The sequence below is a fragment of the Strix aluco genome, chromosome 1, assembly GCF_031877795.1.
Source record: "Strix aluco isolate bStrAlu1 chromosome 1, bStrAlu1.hap1, whole genome shotgun sequence".
In the NCBI taxonomy this organism is placed as follows: Eukaryota; Metazoa; Chordata; class Aves; order Strigiformes; family Strigidae; genus Strix; species Strix aluco.
The window spans coordinates 38386443-38403153 of NC_133931.1; the positions used below are offsets into that span (position 1 = coordinate 38386443).

General features: G+C 41.0%; 1 protein-coding gene across 8 annotated transcripts in view; it reads right to left on the reverse strand.

Moving 5' to 3' along the window:
- TRIM55 (tripartite motif containing 55) overlaps window positions 1-16711 on the reverse strand; it is a 40125-nt gene that overhangs the window by 16988 nt on the left and 6426 nt on the right. For 3 of the 8 annotated variants that reach the window (XM_074818023.1, XM_074818007.1, XM_074818042.1), the window contains exons 3-10: window positions 14377-14542; window positions 12555-12650; window positions 8413-8646; window positions 7359-7381; window positions 7135-7259; window positions 4777-4997; window positions 2636-2923; window positions 202-292 (exon numbers count right to left, since the gene is read on the reverse strand). In XM_074818023.1, the coding sequence (XP_074674124.1) occupies window positions 202-292; window positions 2636-2923; window positions 4777-4997; window positions 7135-7259; window positions 7359-7381; window positions 8413-8646; window positions 12555-12650; window positions 14377-14542 (1244 nt within the window). The remainder of the gene's footprint in view (window positions 1-201; window positions 293-2635; window positions 2924-4776; window positions 4998-7134; window positions 7260-7358; window positions 7382-8412; window positions 8647-12554; window positions 12651-14376; window positions 14543-16711) is intronic. The other 5 variants (XM_074818033.1, XM_074818024.1, XM_074818025.1 and 2 more) reach the window with 4 other exon arrangements.

The window sequence follows — 16711 nt, forward strand, 5'->3', positions numbered from 1 at the left end:
CAATGTTTAACCATGCAGGAGTAAGCTGAAGGATGGCATTTCAAAGGTGCGAGGAAGAAATGTTTTAGGCAGCCTATATTGTGAACTAGCATGATGTTTTTGGATGGGAGGAAAGGGAAAAAATCCTTTAAAACCATGTGGGAACATCACCAGAGACACTATTTTAACTGTTAGTTAATGGTAAAACAAAATATTTCCTACCCATGAAAGTACAAATCATGTATTGAATCAGATTCCAAAGATGATGTAGTATGATAAGAAATGCCAAAAGTGATATGCAGAATGCTAACTCCTGTGAGAAAATAAGAAGAGTGCTTCACCAGTGTTGTCATGACATGAACTAGTCATTATCACTACATTCAGTGAAAAAGCTCTGTTTTCACAGCACTTTTCCACAATATCCTTTAATTGGAGGAAGGAAGTAAAAACAGTGGTGTGAAGAACATCAGCCAAGGTTTTAAAAAAATAAACAAATACAGCATTTCAGAGTGGGTTGTGTAAAAATCACATGCAGGAAAAAAAGAAAGTTGAATTCCACATACTTAAAAATGATCACTGTCACACGACAGAGGCCATTTTGCTTGTGACACAGACACATTTCAGCTCAGATCTGCAAATCTGACCATGGCATCATCTCATGGCATCACCATTCCTAGCTTGGTGATTCTGCTTTTTCTGTTCTTCAGCACACTCTGCACCGTTCTGCTTCCCGAGCTTTCCTATCCCTTCTTCTGTCTCCAGCCCAGGGGCAACCCCATCCTCAGCTGCATCCCCTGCTCCTTCCTCCCCCCATCCCCAGAACCATGTGCTACTCTTCTCAACATCCTCCTCCTCCCAAAATGTCAGTGTCACTCATGATCCTGGAAAATGAAACCCAGCACCCCCAAATTCACACGCCAACAGGAATTGACATCTTTCCCACGCGCTTGCTTTTATTCCCAGTACCTGATGATGAAGAGAGCTGGGTACCAGATTGCTGCTTTGGTGTGGCTGAAAACCACTGCCACTGTTTTATCAGACAGTTGGCAACATCGAACCTTAATTTTGATCCTTTACTTGCTTCTGGTAAATTAGGACCCAGGGAAGCAGACCACAGACAGGCAAGCTCCCAGGGAATTTACCCTGTAAAGATTTTACCTGACTATGGTGAGGTTTGGCTGCCCAGTCATTAGTGGAACTGATACGAAGAAACAGCAGCAATTAGTTTCACTGTGAATTTACCTGCTTTTGCTAGCTCGTTTGGAATATACTTAAGAAGACAAGGTCATATCAGATTTGATAATTTTAAAATACTTTTTTTTTTTTAAAAAAAATTCCACTCAAATATTCTCAAATCAAACCCTGACTTGAAAAGTAGCTACAGAAATTGGGGGTCAAATGTTGCTTTTGTTAAGACTGAAGTCAGCGAGAACCCTTCCACTACCAAATTAAAGGGTCACTGACTAAAGCCTCCAGCTAAAAGATAAGTGCCCCTTTTATCATATTTGTATGAACTCCTTCTCCTTCTAACATTTTGCCTGCCATGTGATGGTTTATTATGGTAGGGCTGCTTACGTATGCTAAACGGTAGACTCCAACTTTAAAGGAAACAGCATGAAACACTCACTACCCACTTGTGCTTTTCCACACACACACACACACACACACATGAACTCCTCTAGTTGCACACTTATAGGTAATTTCTTTGTTGAAACATACAGCTTAAGTCTGTGAATCAGGGTGGTTTAATTTAGAGAGTACTGCTCATGGGCTGGTAGCCAGGCACTAGAGAAGAAGCTGGTGTAGTGTGCAAATCCTTCACACACAGCTCCTTGGATCTTTGAGCCATGTGGAGTTTGTACACATATGCAGAAGGAGTATGCAAATTCAAGTTATACCAATTCTAGCATTACAATTTTAAGGAAAGCACCCTCCTGTACCCAACACATCAGTCTCTGTTATCCCATCATGCTGCTGGTAGTCTAACACAGAACTGGAATATATTATCTTCATGCTCTCCTTTAATCAAGTCCCAAGAATCCTTGGAGGAAACTGTCTGCAACAGATCTGAACCCAGGAAATCACACTGCTTACTGAGAGGCAATCAAACACACAAGAAGGCTCTGGGTATTGCATAGCTTCATGTTCCCGTGGGGAAGCCGTACACTCCAGGTGTAGCCACAGAGCTGCAGAAGGCAAAGCCAAGCCACAGCTGCTCAACCAGCAGTGGTAGGATGGCATGTTCTGTACACAGGCTTTCAACAGGTGACGAGAATAATCTCATGCACAGGATTTGTCTGCTACTAACGCATGCAAGTATCTGATGCGCAGAGACATCTCCAGCCTCTCCAACAGCTCCTGAGCATGTGTGTGAGCAACTCGGGTAACAGCTCGCACAAGCAAGGTGCACTGGCAGTTAAGCACAAGCAATTGTCGACATGCTACATTGAAGCTGAAAAGTCAGCCTGTCGCATATTGAAACCATCTGTAAATCCAGCGGATTTTCTGAAATGACAATTTATGCTGTTTCCATATTTCTGAAAGTATTCTTATTCTTTAGCATGCAGAGGAAAATTAAGTCATATTTTCCTTAACAATTGCTGTTCCCGCCTTGCTGTGTGTCACAGCCCTCTGCGGTGACTTCGGTAGCACTGACCTTGGACGTTGCTGCAGTGGCATGACTTTCCTTACCACTCCCCAGTGCACTCTCCTCGATCGCTGTCGCTGCTGGGGCTTCTGCCTTCTTTGTACTTGTTTCCAGAGAAACAGGAGGCCCTACTTTCCCCAACCCACTCACCAGGGTTGAGTTTGGACTGCTTGATTGCCGTGACTGAGCCTTATACCAGCTAGGGTAAAACAAGGGATCGATGGTTTCTGCTGTGGCCGGCACTTGAGTGTCAGACTCTGGGGTCTGTTGAGGACCACTTGGTGTCACAACCTCATCCTTAATCAGGACAGATAAAGAGAAGAACAAGCAGAGTGCACCATGTTACCTTCCTGCCATAGCCACGTTGCTCTGCATCCCATGTTTGTTATATCTCACTGCAAGGAATAAATTAATTCTAATACATGTTCTGAAAGAATTACAATCAAAATGTGAAGCAAAAGCAGCTATTATTTGAATAACACGGATATAGGAAAGAAAATAAGTTACCCCAAAAATATAGTAGGAGGGTAGAATTATCTGGGAAGGGGATGCTGACTGAGAAAGGAGTGAACAAGTAGTTCCTTAATCAGATAAGCACCCAATTCAGTCCAAAAAATATAAGAAATTCTGCGTAAGAGCCTCACGAACTGGTACCAGCCATGAACGACAGGTGTAGGTAACTTCAAATAGCTTGTTGGGTTTTGGGTTAAGAACAACATGTTTGCCAATGGGTCATATGCACCCATCAGTGCCATATGAGCAGTCAGAATAAGGGGAATACAAAGACACTGGAGAGAAACATTTGCCCACCAGCCTTGCTATCGACGCTATAAGCCAAGCACAGTTGCTCTGCCAGGAAGAGAAGCAACTGGCTGAACTGCACCTCTCTACCTGCATCAGGCTCCTGGGGCTCACCCACATGGTACCTGCTATCACCACAGAATTTCTGCTTTGCCTCTCTTATACCAGAAGGCAAAAGCTGAAATACAGATATCCCACACACCGCAACACCCACATGCCATGTCTGACTCCATGTCTGACCATGTCCTAATGGCATTTTACAATTGCTACTTAATGTTAGTGGGCAGAATTGGTTATGTCTAGTTCTTGTTTGCATAAAAACCTACATCTGTTAGGTGACATAAGTTTAGTTAAGTCAGTGCAAATCCTCAAAATACAAACTTTGGTTAAATCAGTAAAGCCGTATTTAAGAGCATCTTCACAGAGCTGGTGCAAACTCACGTACGTTTTTAAATCAAAGTAAGAATGAAACTATAGTATTTATTTTCCCTTGTTTTATGTGGGGAGCTTGCTACAATCAAAGATTATTTACGTGCTTTCTTGTTTTCACACTGGCCTCCTCAAATATCTTCACAGCAGCCTTTACCCACTCAGCAACTTCACAGGGTAAATTGTGTAAGAGGAGAATTTGTTAAGTTAATTGTATGTAAGGCCAGCTAAAGTTGCACATTAAGTGTATTTTTTTATGTAAGTCTTTTAGAATATGTGGCAATTGTGGTCTCATACTAATTGAATTCCTTAAAAAAAGTGCTGGCCTAAATTATTCACACCCTGAATCTGTTTTCTGCTAGGTTGTAAGAGGCAGTTTCTCTTCCTGTTTGGTGTATGATATCCCTGCATCTACCTAGATGATATCCCTAGGATGACCAGAGCAGAAGGCAGCAAACACCATTCACAGAAAATGGATTAGAAGTATGATCTAAAAATTGGTGGAAATCTCACTAAATCCAGAGGGAATGCCAAATTCTCTTAGTAAAAATATTTTAACAACCATTTTATTTATAATAGTTAGTCTGAGTTAAATCACAGCAAGCAGAACATCCATTGTAATGCACTTAACTCCCAAACTCAATCTCTTTTGTTTATATTTTATGTATCCCATATATATCTCAATTTATCTAGCAGCCTAATTTTTTGCCTATCAAGTGATATATACACAGGTCAGGTGGACAGGATACAGTTGCATATATGTGTACAAGGGCAATAAATAATTTTGCTCTCCAGCACATCAACTCCCTTAGCTGTGCTCCTGAAGTATGGTGCCTTCAGGCCACAGGGGAGCATTTTCTTGCTGTGCCAGGGCACGCTCAGCATAGCTGGCAGTGCAGCGGGGCACTGGGGGCACTTACCTGACCAGCCAGGGTGGTGGGCAGTGGCACCGGAGTGGGTTCGGCTGGGGGCTCTCCTGCTGCGCTCTGCGGTTCAGGGTCTTGCTGAGGTGGCTGTGGTGCTCTCTCAGCCCCTTCCTCCTCCACCTCTTCCTCCTCCTCCTCTCCTGATGACTCCGTGTGGACTTCATCTAAATCTTCACCATCCACTGTCTCCTCCTCTTCCTCTTCTCTCTCCTCCTCTGATAGGACATGTGTAAAAGGACAGGGCTGAGCACCACATGAAGAAGGCTACAGTCTTTATGTAATTAAAAAACCATTTACAATTGCATGGCAAAACTACTGATAATCTGCTGCCTGGCAGAGGATGCAGGCTGGGGAGAGGGTGTTGGTGAGGAGCCTGTTCCCACCACTCTGGACTGGGGACTGCTGTGGAGCTGCCAGGAGGCATTTCTCAGCAGGAAGGGCACCGAAGACACATGCTTATTAAAATCTTAAGCTGGTCCTTTCCATGGGAAGGATGACAAGAAGTCCTGCCAATGAGGCTATCCTCATGAGGGATATGCAGCACATGCCCTGCACTTTTTGGGGAGAAGATATTTGGTCTGGCTCAATCTGCCAAGAAAAAAGTCCCTCTTGCAATTTTAGGTATATATTTGCTTTAAACACCATTGAAGACATCATAATAAATCTTTACCAGGTCAGCGTTTTGCCTTACATGACTGGAGGTTTGGCATACCAACTTCTGTAAAACCAGACTGTCAAACTTGGTCAAACTGTTGCTTTTGCGTCATCTGACATCCTGTTGTCAGTATTCATGGCTCGGCTTGTTTCCAGAGGGAGCCCTCTAACAATGCATTTTCTTTTGCATAATCACACTATTCATCCTCACAAACGTCGGATGTTGTTCAGAGCCATCCTAGCACTTCAGGCAAATAAACTTAGATGGATGCATTAACCCAAGCTCCAAAGTGGCTGAGCATTTTGCACAGGTTATGGTTCTGCCTGAGTATGTAGAAGGAATGTAGATCTGCAAATTAAGTAATGTTCTCATAACGGAGAAATGTTTCTGCAGGCAAATACACTCCTATAAGCAGAGTGTTGAATCTCTGCTTCCATGTCCCCTGGCTGCAGAGGACCTCATTGACTGTAGTAGGAGTTTCAAACGCAGGACTGAACTCCTGATTGCCAAAGCCCTTGCTAATGCCTTGTCCCCTAGAGTGGTGTCACATTCCCCATCACATGGTGGGGGTGTGTGTCCAGAGCACGAGGTCACGATCTTGGCAGGTCCACATGTGTGGCAGGGATGTGGCAGCTGTGGCTGATCACAGGGACAGACTGCACACGAGGCTGTGACTGGGGATTGCCCCCTCCCAGGACAAATCCCTGGAGGTTCATGGCCTGCGAGATGGCACCTGCTCCTCTGCTGCTGACTGGTGCCACAGCTGCTGTTCTGCTACATGGAACCTCTGCCAAGTACAGCAAGTCCATGGATCCCAACCTACAGACCAAGATCTATGCAAGGTCCCTCGCAGAGAGCAGACACGCAGTCTGAAGTTAGTGTAAGTTATGGCAGGGGAGTAAGCGATGGGTGGCATCTGCGTGAGACTTAACTGGGCTGATAATGGTAAATGTAAATGTAGTAGCAGGAAAATTAGAGATATCCAGATGACTATTACTGCTGCCTTTTAATAATTTGTTTATTTGAAACATTTAGCTCCATTAACTTCTTGTGGCTTATCCTGTAGGGTAAAGCATAGGTGAGCCTAGATTTCAGGCTACTTTGATAAATATAAGATTACAACTTTGCATTGTTATATAGACATATTAAACCTGTTTAGTCATGATGTCATGACAAATGACGTGACAAAAGATGTTAAATGCATGAAAGATGATGACAAGTTTTGCTTCCTGCTATAACTCTGTGATCTTGAATTTTCATTATGTTTCTGTTATATTTCTCGATTATTATAAAAAAAGAGTTTAAAAAAAGTATCTTTCATAAGTACTTCTTTTAGTAATAAACATTCTATTTCTTTAATGACTTCCTAGAGCAGACAAGCTGTACAATAATGACATATTTTAGGGAAAAAGAGAATGAGCTAAAAGCATAATTTTGTGGTCCCTTCCCATGAGGATTCCCATGGGCTTAAGAAATTGTTGAGGCCACATAAAATACAAGATTAAAGGTGTCAACAGGTTATGTGATTTTTTACCTGTGTTGGATTTTTGCTTTTGATTATAATTTATACAAACTGGTCTAGTTACACTTTGGGATGGAGAGAAATATCTGATTTGAGTTTTCCTACTCAGTATCATCATGTAAATCACACACAGCTGCAATTTAAGAAAGCAATTTAGGTGAAATAAATTACATACCTCTGTCAAAATCTATTTCTCGTATTATCTTTTCTTCTCTACTGAGGTTCACTGTGAATTGGTTCATATTTTCATACCCATCCTCTATTTTCTCCATTTGAAATCCTTTAGATGCTTCAGTAATTCTAAAACAGAGAGATTGGTTATTGGCATTTGGATTTGCAGATAAATTTGTAATTTGTAATTCATTATAAAGATCAAGAGTTTCAAGTTTAAATACTTACTTTTGTAGCAATGTTTTGGCATTCTGTGAAAACAAAAAGGAAATAACTGACTTCTTAAATGGTTCCATTTTTCAGAGATTTTATGCATTGAGATCTAATTCTTACACTGGCTGCTTCTAAACGCACTAATATGGATCTCATAGATGACAGCCATGAGATCTATGAATGAGATCAAATTTGGATGGTAATTAGTATACAGCTGAGTAAACCTTTTAGTTCACTGAAGACTTTTTAATTAAAATCTGAATATGATAGGAAATACGTACAATTTCTACAAAAATGAAATGGAAATAGTCTTGCTCTTTTTTTTGTGTGTTTGTGGTGAAAAGCAATTGTTCCATTACCATCTTTAGTCACAGTAACTATATCTTTGACTATCCATAAGGGTGTACTTCTGGAGCCACAAAATTTTATTTGTCTGGAAAGAATATTGTACTCTTCAAAGGCAATTCTTTGATGGAAATAAGAGAGGGGATTTTAATAGAAAACAACCTTCCAGCCTTTAAGATAGAGGAATTGTAAACTTTCAGGACAGAAATTCTACACCAATGAATTCAGCGGACAGGCTGCTAATGGTTTCCTAATCATCTCTCCTAAGTTTATAGTAAGAAAAAAAAAGAAAAAAAGAAGTAAAGGCATAAAAATGTGACTTCAGACATAAATATTTAATTCTTGGAAAGTTAATCACTATGTCAATATGCAAATGAAACCTATAACTCACAGAACGTCATACACACATACATTATAGTGGTGGGACAATAAAGATATATTGGAAAATGTTAAAAATCCTGTTTCTTCTTTGGGGACCTGAAATTCATACACAGGATGGTATATTTTGGTGCAAATAGCAAATACTCACGTTCTTGGTTTGGATACTATTCACAAGAAGACTAGTCATTTGTCTGTGCTGATGCAAGTGTTTAAAAAATGAGTTTGTATATATGTTCACTCAAAGATGACCAAATTCTGAATGTGCCTAAAATTGAGAAATGCTTAAATAGTATTTTGATAAACGCATCTTTTTTTTTCCTATCCCTATTTATAGACTTTATACCTGCAAAAACACTGCCATTTCTGGTTCTTCCATGAACTGGATTCCTGATTCAACCAGCTTTGACACAGCTTCCAAATGATCCGCATACTTCTTCATCAGAGAGCGGACGTGTTCCAGTTTCTCCTCTTGGGTTCTAGTGATTATTTGTGTCATCTCATTTTTTCTTTCTTCCAGTACAGAATAGAGATAATCAAATTTTTCACACAGCTGCTCTTTCTGTCGTCTGCAGCATTCCTGTGAATCATTTGGTTTATGTTAAACATGTTATATTCTTAAAAGAGTTTCTATTTTTACAGTTACTTGGAAGCATTTTCATCAAAGAAGTTCCTCTTTCTGAACAGTGCAAAGGATTCTGAATGACCCTAGAGACTTTCATAATTTTCAAAGTCCAAGCTATTGGAACAAAAGTTTTAAAACTGTTTTCAAACTCTGAATTTCAAGCCACTGAAAGCCCCCAAACAGGTTATTGTATAACTTGTCAGCCTGCTAAAAATTGTGAAAGGTATTTATGATGTCTGTAGTGACACATCAAAGTCTGCAGAAGAAGTAAAAACCCCGACCATATTAGCAGCTAGGTTCATCTGCACGAACAGAATGGTTTTTAAAGGAGTGATCATCTCAAATGAGTTCTGGACAATTTTCTTTTTCTACCAGAGAACTGGAACTATCCTGGCTGGGCTTGATTTTCACATACACTCTCTTAGACCCTATTTTGACAATAGGTGTCCGTTATGTTCCATTTACTGTGCACTGAATGAGGTAGAGGTACCATGAAGAAAATGGTGTGTGACAAAAGCACTAAGACAAGAAGGAGGAATCAGGTTCCAACTCTACCTTCAAGCACTGATTTTTTTTTTTTGAGACACTTTTATTTTCCCTCCAACCAGACAACACAGCATATTTCACCAAGTAAGGAGGATGGGTTTGATGACTGCTTCATTGAGCGCTCTCTAACAAGAACACACTGCACTTGCAAGGAAGGATTTATGGGGAGGAAATCAGAGACAGGTAATCTATAATCTCTGAGGTAGAAGTACTTGAGTCATCTGTGTGCCCCAGGGCACACAGATGGGCATAACCTTATTATGGTTATATATGGTTGTGGATGATGGTGATTATTTAAATCTCTTTCCTAGGAACTGAGGCTGAATCAATTCCTCATCTTTGTCCCTTGAGGCATAATGCTGAGATCCTGGCAGCACAGGATTATTAACAGTCCCACAGTACTTTTGGAAGCGATAAGACTGATTATTCACAGCACTTGGCCAGAGAGAATCCCACTTTCTTCCTGTCTTTCAGCCAGAGCTCTTTCCTACAAGTGGTGACAGTCTGCTCTGTATTGTTCAAAGGAGAAAGCCTTTCAAAGATGGATGTGTGGCCAAAAATCAGTCTACATTGAGGGGCGGGGAGCAAATACAGATCTTATTGCATTGACCCAAGAATCCACCTCTGCTACCTAATGAGGAAGACTAGGCTAAACAAGCAATCCTAATTTAAAACTCTTGGGGTGGAGGTGGGGGGAGCAGGCTTATCCCGCCCTTCTGGAGGTCCTTGCCGCTTCCCAGGAATTCCTCATTAGTGAATTATAACTTGGGGATAAGGAAGCTTTTGAATCAAGTGTCATTCTATTGTTCAGACATCAAATGATCTTCCTCTTCTCTTTCATTCCTCTTCTATGTTTCTCCCAGTGTTTCCTGCACTTCCACTTGTTCCAGACACCTCTTTGGTTTAGTCTACAATGACCTCCTCTGAAATGCCATTGAGATCACTTGTAAAACAACCTTGATTTCAAGACAGGTGTGTGCTATCTTTGCCATTTGACACAGGACAAATGTTAGGGGAAGAAGAGCAAGACAGTGATAGCAGGGTGCCCTGAGAGATCCTTCCATATCTCTAAGCTCTAATATATAATATTTCCTGCCAGGAGATATTACGGAGTTGTGAACTTCAAGAGTGAGAGTATGAAACATATTCCTAACTGCAAATACTGAAATATTTCTGAAATATTCTTTTTCTATATAGAATGTTCCCATATGAAGCCTCTGCCTGATGGAATTACCCTAATCAGATTCTGGGTAATGAAAATGTTAACAAATACATGACTTTCCATTCTAAAAAGTTCTCAGCCTTTTTGTTTTTTAAAGCACGGCTACAGCAAAAAAAAGAGGAGCCCTTGCCACTGAACATGAGTCGCACTGCTTGTTCTGAAGTATCTGTATTGACTGGTCTACGCTATTAGCATTTGAAAGAAACACTGTAATTTTTCCTTCATTATTTGACTCATATTGTTTACAGGGCTAAACAGTACTTAATTATTTTTTTTTGTTTTCCACTATTTAGTATTTTATATTCCCTTTTTTTATTTTCAGTATAATATGTGAATTTGGTCTACCTTTCAATCAGTTAAAAGCTATACAATATTAATAAATTTTTTTGTTTGTTTCTCTGGTTTTTAGGGTTGGATAGGAGCAATAGCTAAATATAGAACTGTAGACTATTGCTCACTCCAGCTAAAAGGAAAATGATCATGTATTTTCTGCTAAAGCAGATATTTATTGTTCTCTGCAAAGTGTTAAACAGAGAGAAGAGAATCCTGGATTATAAGCATTATTTCCATGTGCACATTTCTCAACTCCAGCTATAGCTTTTCATCTTCAAGGACAAACTGATGTCAATTCAGACAAAGTTCTTGTATGGTAGGAAATGTGATTTGCTTGAAACGTAACATGGAAAGTCGCAAGGTAAGCTCTAAGATCTATTTTCTTCAATCTTTGACTTTAAAGATTGGGCTTCCAGTTTAAAGGTTAGACTTTAAACTGAGTGGATGACTCTGAGGAAGCTAGTTTCAGAAACTGTTGTATTTATGAAGGTATTTTTAGCACAGTGTTTTCTCCATACTTCAGACTAGATGTTTGAAGTTTTGTTTCTGGTTCAGCTGGTTCAACTTAAATGAGTATAAGCTTTTGCTTTTGTATCATTCAAATTTCTGCAGTTAACCTACTTGAAAGGCTTGTTTCTGTCTGCAAAGTCCTGATAGCAACCAATTTCATCCTTGCGACATGAAGGCATCCTGACTACAAAGTTCTGTCTGCTGCTAATGCGCTCTCTCATTTACTTGGGCTAATGGCTTTATGTTCTTTGAACCAAGCTTGGACATTTTCTGTTCTTCCTTGCTCTGAGGAAATAGGAGCCTTGGGAAATTGTGTACATAGATTATGGAATCCATTTTTCTTACCAATTAGAATCTATACATCTTGGATTAACTTCTTTTTCTCTACTGCTTCCCTTTTCTGCTCCAGCTCTGAAGGGTCAATATAATTCTAATTGGGCTGCAAGGGATGCAACTCCTTCACTAGATGCTTCATCAAACTCTGATCATAAAATCAATTCACATGAGCTCCTTTCAGCGTATTGCTCTGTGATGCCCAAATTGGTCAGAGCTGATATTTATATTTGCTTTGCTGGAGCAAACCTCTTGGCGAAAATGAAAGCCACTTCTGCTATTGAATGACACAAAACTAATTCCTGCTCTGTCAGAGTAAGACCTTTACCAGAAAATCCAGTAAGAACCCAAACTTCTCTCTCCCACGAGCAACAAAACAAGAGTCCTTAAAGGGCAACATAAGTATATTAAAAACCTACTTCTGCACAGAAGGCAAACCAACCAAATACAAAGCTCACTGACATACTTGGGAGCTGTGCTGTGGTTACCCTGTGGCTAAGACTAAGGCTCTGTTCAGAGGACTATGCAGGCTTTAGAGTAATACTGGTCTTTTACAGCTCTAGAACCTGATCTTAGATGTTAAATGAGCTAGGAGTTGATGGCATTTTGGTGGATCTGCTTTTAACTTCAGTGGTATTCTATGCCACTAAGAATGCTGAACATGATGTGCTGATATGGATTATCCTTACTCTTTGTCCTCAACCACATGGCCAATGTCAGAGGCAGGGTGCTGAGCAGGATGTATCCTTTGGTTCAGGCAGTACAGCTGACACTGCACAAGGCCACAGGTAATGGTTTAGCAAAACAATGTGGAAATACATTTGGGTAGAGTGAGGTCTGTTAAAGAATTATCATGACCAGCAGTTTAAAAGATATGACTTCACACTGAAATATCTGCATGTAAAGAGGTGGTACCTACCTCAACCGTCTTGCAGGTCTCCTCCAGCTGTGTGACTATCCCTTGCACTCTGTCGTTGCTCCCCACCAGGACTGCAATGCCATCACTCAGCTCGGACTAGGCAGTAAGTGGAGAGCAAGCAGGAGGGTGTTAGACACTGTCCCACTTCAGGGTGGCACATCTAACAGTGAGGAGCAGGAGATGAATGAGCCATACCAGGGTATTAGCTCTTCTTTCTACCAGAACCAAGGAAAATTGCAGCTTAATTTGCCTTCAAGTTACCCACTAGCTCTTTGACATTTGTTTCTTCTCACAAAACACTATGAAAACACCGATGTTTTGAAACTTTTCATGGAGAAGAAACTGTGGTTTGGAAAGGAGGAAGCACTTTGTTCTAGGAGGTTCTTCTAGATGCTTTTGTCTGAAGCGCTATGTTTCAACAGACCAAAATATTCCCTTTGGGTTTGTTGAGAGAAAAGCCTGTCTCTTGAGGGGTGGTTTTTTTTAGTGTCTGGGTCTAACCATGCGACTCTGGTATTTCCCTGAGGACTGTAGCTCTCGGCCCTGGAGAGAAGAGGTGGCCCATGGACCTGGAGGGACCAGGGTGCTACAGAGCCCCTGGCATGAGGGCAGTGGGGCTAGGGCTGTGGTTAGAGGGGAAGGGAGAAAGGAAAAGGAGAAGGTGGAGGCTGAGCCACTGACATGAGCGAAATGAGTGGAAGAAGGAAACAGCCTGAGTGTGGGGATGGGGATGACTGTGAGGTATCCTTAGAAGAGGAGAGACAGAGAAGATAGTCCCTAGGAAACTTGATGAGGGTGCTGGGGAGTGTGAGGGGCCCTGGGCACACAGCTGTAACGACTGAGGCAACCGTGTCTGTGGACTCCACAGCTTTGTAAAGGATCCTTTGATGCATGCATCCTGCAGCCTCCAGGTTACACCTCCAGTCTTGGGCATGACAGCCCCTTCCCACAGGCACTCTGGGAAAGAAACCACTGCTTACAAAGGGAGTGATCAGAGGCATGGATTCGGTCCAAGAAACTTCTCCCCCTTCTCCCTCCTTTTTTGATTGAAAAGGATGCTTGTAACTACTTTCCTAAAGCGACTTCTCATTTGTAGTTTCCACACACAAGCATCTGTGTGACAAAGTTGAAGGCTGGGATTGCAAACTTGGCCTGTCTGATTGCTTGCCCCACTGAGGCCCTCCAGAAAAATGAGCTGTTTATCTCAGGAGGATAACCCAGTGAGTCAGGTTTTAAATTAATACTGTATTAAAAATAAACAAGTATTTTACTGGTGACAGCAAGGGCAGAGGATGTTAGGTACATCCTGTGCTGCCAACTATTGAATATTCCTTCATTCACTTGCAGGAAGAGGTTTTTCACTTAACTTTTCTTAAAAAAGGGATGCTTAAAAGCAGATGTGCCTGATAGATGACTATTTGATTTGTACTGGTCTGTTCTCTTTCCAGTTTATGTGTTGGAAATCCCACTTGTTTTTCTGGTCTAAAATCACTGAAAAAAAGAGATTAGGAACCTCAAAAGAGAGATCCTCAGCTTCACATCAAATCACTCCCTAAAATGTTTACTCTCCCTAAAATGTTTACTCACTGTACTGACAAAAATTGGCACACTGTAATATCTTTCTGTGTGGGCTCTCATAAATTTATTTTCTGGTGTTTCTAGACATTTACTACAGATTTGTGTGAGCCTTTCACTCACACACAGAAATGGCAAAGGCACCACCAGGCCCCTTTGGAAACTCACAGGAAGCCCATGGGAATACTTTTCTGTCAGTGGTCCTGTCAGTTGCTGGGAGGACTATGAGATACAAAAAGATACTTACCTTCTGTCGCTGGTAAACATTTGTGAGAGGAGCAACTTGACAGTCTTTATGGGCACCAAAGACTTTGCACAAGGAGCAAGTGGGCATTTCACAGTTCAAACAATAGATATTAATTCTCTCATCTTCGTGCTCTTCACACATTGGCTGGTCACACTTCCTTTCGGGTCTGCAAAAGAAAACAAGTTTAAAATAAACTTGGCGCTAATGAGTTTGTGATGACAACACTTAGTGTACCAGCTGCAATGTGGTACATTCATATAGCAGTGTCCAAGGCTGACCTGAATACGCAACGTGGACTTTAACCTGCCACACAGGATGACTAAACAGACAGCGGTACAGCTTAATGTCCTGACACAACAGGATGACAATATAGCAACATGACTTCATACAGGGATTCCAGCTGTGTGTGTGACTGAACCCTTGCTCATATTTAAAAATGTAAATAACCTCACTAAGACTCATCTCAGACTACTCGTGTACTTTAATTAGCATGTTATCTAACATCTGTCTGAAATATGAAACATACGTAATTTCTTTTGAGTTCATCATGCAAAATGCTGGGCCCTTAGCCTTAAGGCAGCAAAGCTCTTATGCAGGGGACTAATTTGAAGCAAGAGTTGTAGGTATTTATGGACCTATATGCCCTTACCTCTTTATCTCTGCTGATGAGCTTTGTGAGGCCCAGGTCAGGACTGTCAATATCAAACAGGACTGGGTCCTTACAGCCTTTAACACTAGGCCAGCAACCAAAATAAGGTCTCACACAAATTAATTTTAGCTGGGTGGCACATGTCTAGCTTGTACAGTGTCAAACTTTTTAACAATAGGTAACTCAACTGTACTCATCACCAAGGGCATGGGACACACAAGAAGCGTTCCTCTCTTGTGCTGAGCCAGGAACTGTCACCAGACTATAGCTCAGTCCTGATCTTCTCTTCACCAAAATGCTTTAGCCATATGCACACAAGTCAATCCCTGATATTTTAGGAACTACTTTAGCTGTATCTTCCTTCAAATGAGCCACTTAACTGATGTTCCCAGTGTAAATGAAAGCTCTGGTCCAGTCCGCGTGGGCAGGCTGGTGCTTTTCTTAGTCCACACTTTAGGCTTACCACCCTGAGCACATCTGTGGCAAGCATGTGAGTGTGTGAGGATGTGGTACCAGAGGACAGGGTCAGTAGATTGACGGAGGGAGTGTGACTGGAGGTTCAAGCCTCTGAAGTTTGCCACTCCTACTGTGACAATGTTAAATATTTCCAACATAAGCCATTATTCCCTTCTGCTACCATTTGGAAAGAATTATGACTTATCTGTAACAGGTGGAGCAATGGCATCATAGAAATATATCTTTTCATCATTAGATAGAAAATATTTTCCCAAACCATAGAATTTAATGGAATTGCATGGAAACATTTTTTTAAAGCCATTCTACAGAGCTCTGTAGTAAGAAGGCAACTGGTCATTCTATTCAAGGTTAAAAATGAATGGAAAAATCATTATTTTAGATTATATTACAGTAGAGTTTTTCCATACAGTTTGTTAGAGTGAACATGACATTTTTTAATGACAAAGTACAGGTTTTCTCTTCTGAAGGGAATGGAATGTGATCAATTAGATGCATTTAAAAAAAGATTAAGCAACAAAGAAAATGTCTCATGCATTCATATTTTTTAATTTCAAGAGGGCACTAGAATTTAAAGGGTTCATAAGGATAATCTGTAATCTGCAATATGACACGACATACCAGAATAAAACAAGATGGACACTTCTCAAGAAAGTCTGTATTATTTGGGTCAGATTTCCATAAGGCACTCGGTGTGTTAAATCCAGCATCATTTCAATGCTAATGAAAAGAGGTGTGTCTCCACTATAAAAAATGCTTTACATTGTTTGCACATGACTGCAAACAGCCCCTAATATATTCATGTTATAGTGCACCAGTGGGAGGGCCCGCAATGTGAGGGCAATAACAGACAATGAATTTCAAAGTGATTAATTAAGCCTGAAATAGCTGCTCTTTCTGCAAATAGACCAGAACCAGAAACTACTAGAATGTTATCTGACACTGGAATGGTGCCACTAGCATGAAAGACACATCGCACAGGGCAAAAAAGCAACAGTGTCAAGCAAGTTCAGCCAGAAGTAGCCAACCTTCAAAGATGCCGCGAAGAGCTGGAAGAAACCTGGCAGAACTCCCTGAACTAGTGGGGCCCTGAAGACAGTGACAGAATACTAGAAGTAAACAGATCTACAGTCTCCTTCCTAGGCTGTGCAAAATGAGAGATTTTTAGCACAACATTCCCTGATTTCAGAGGGGATCCTCTAGGTCTGTGTT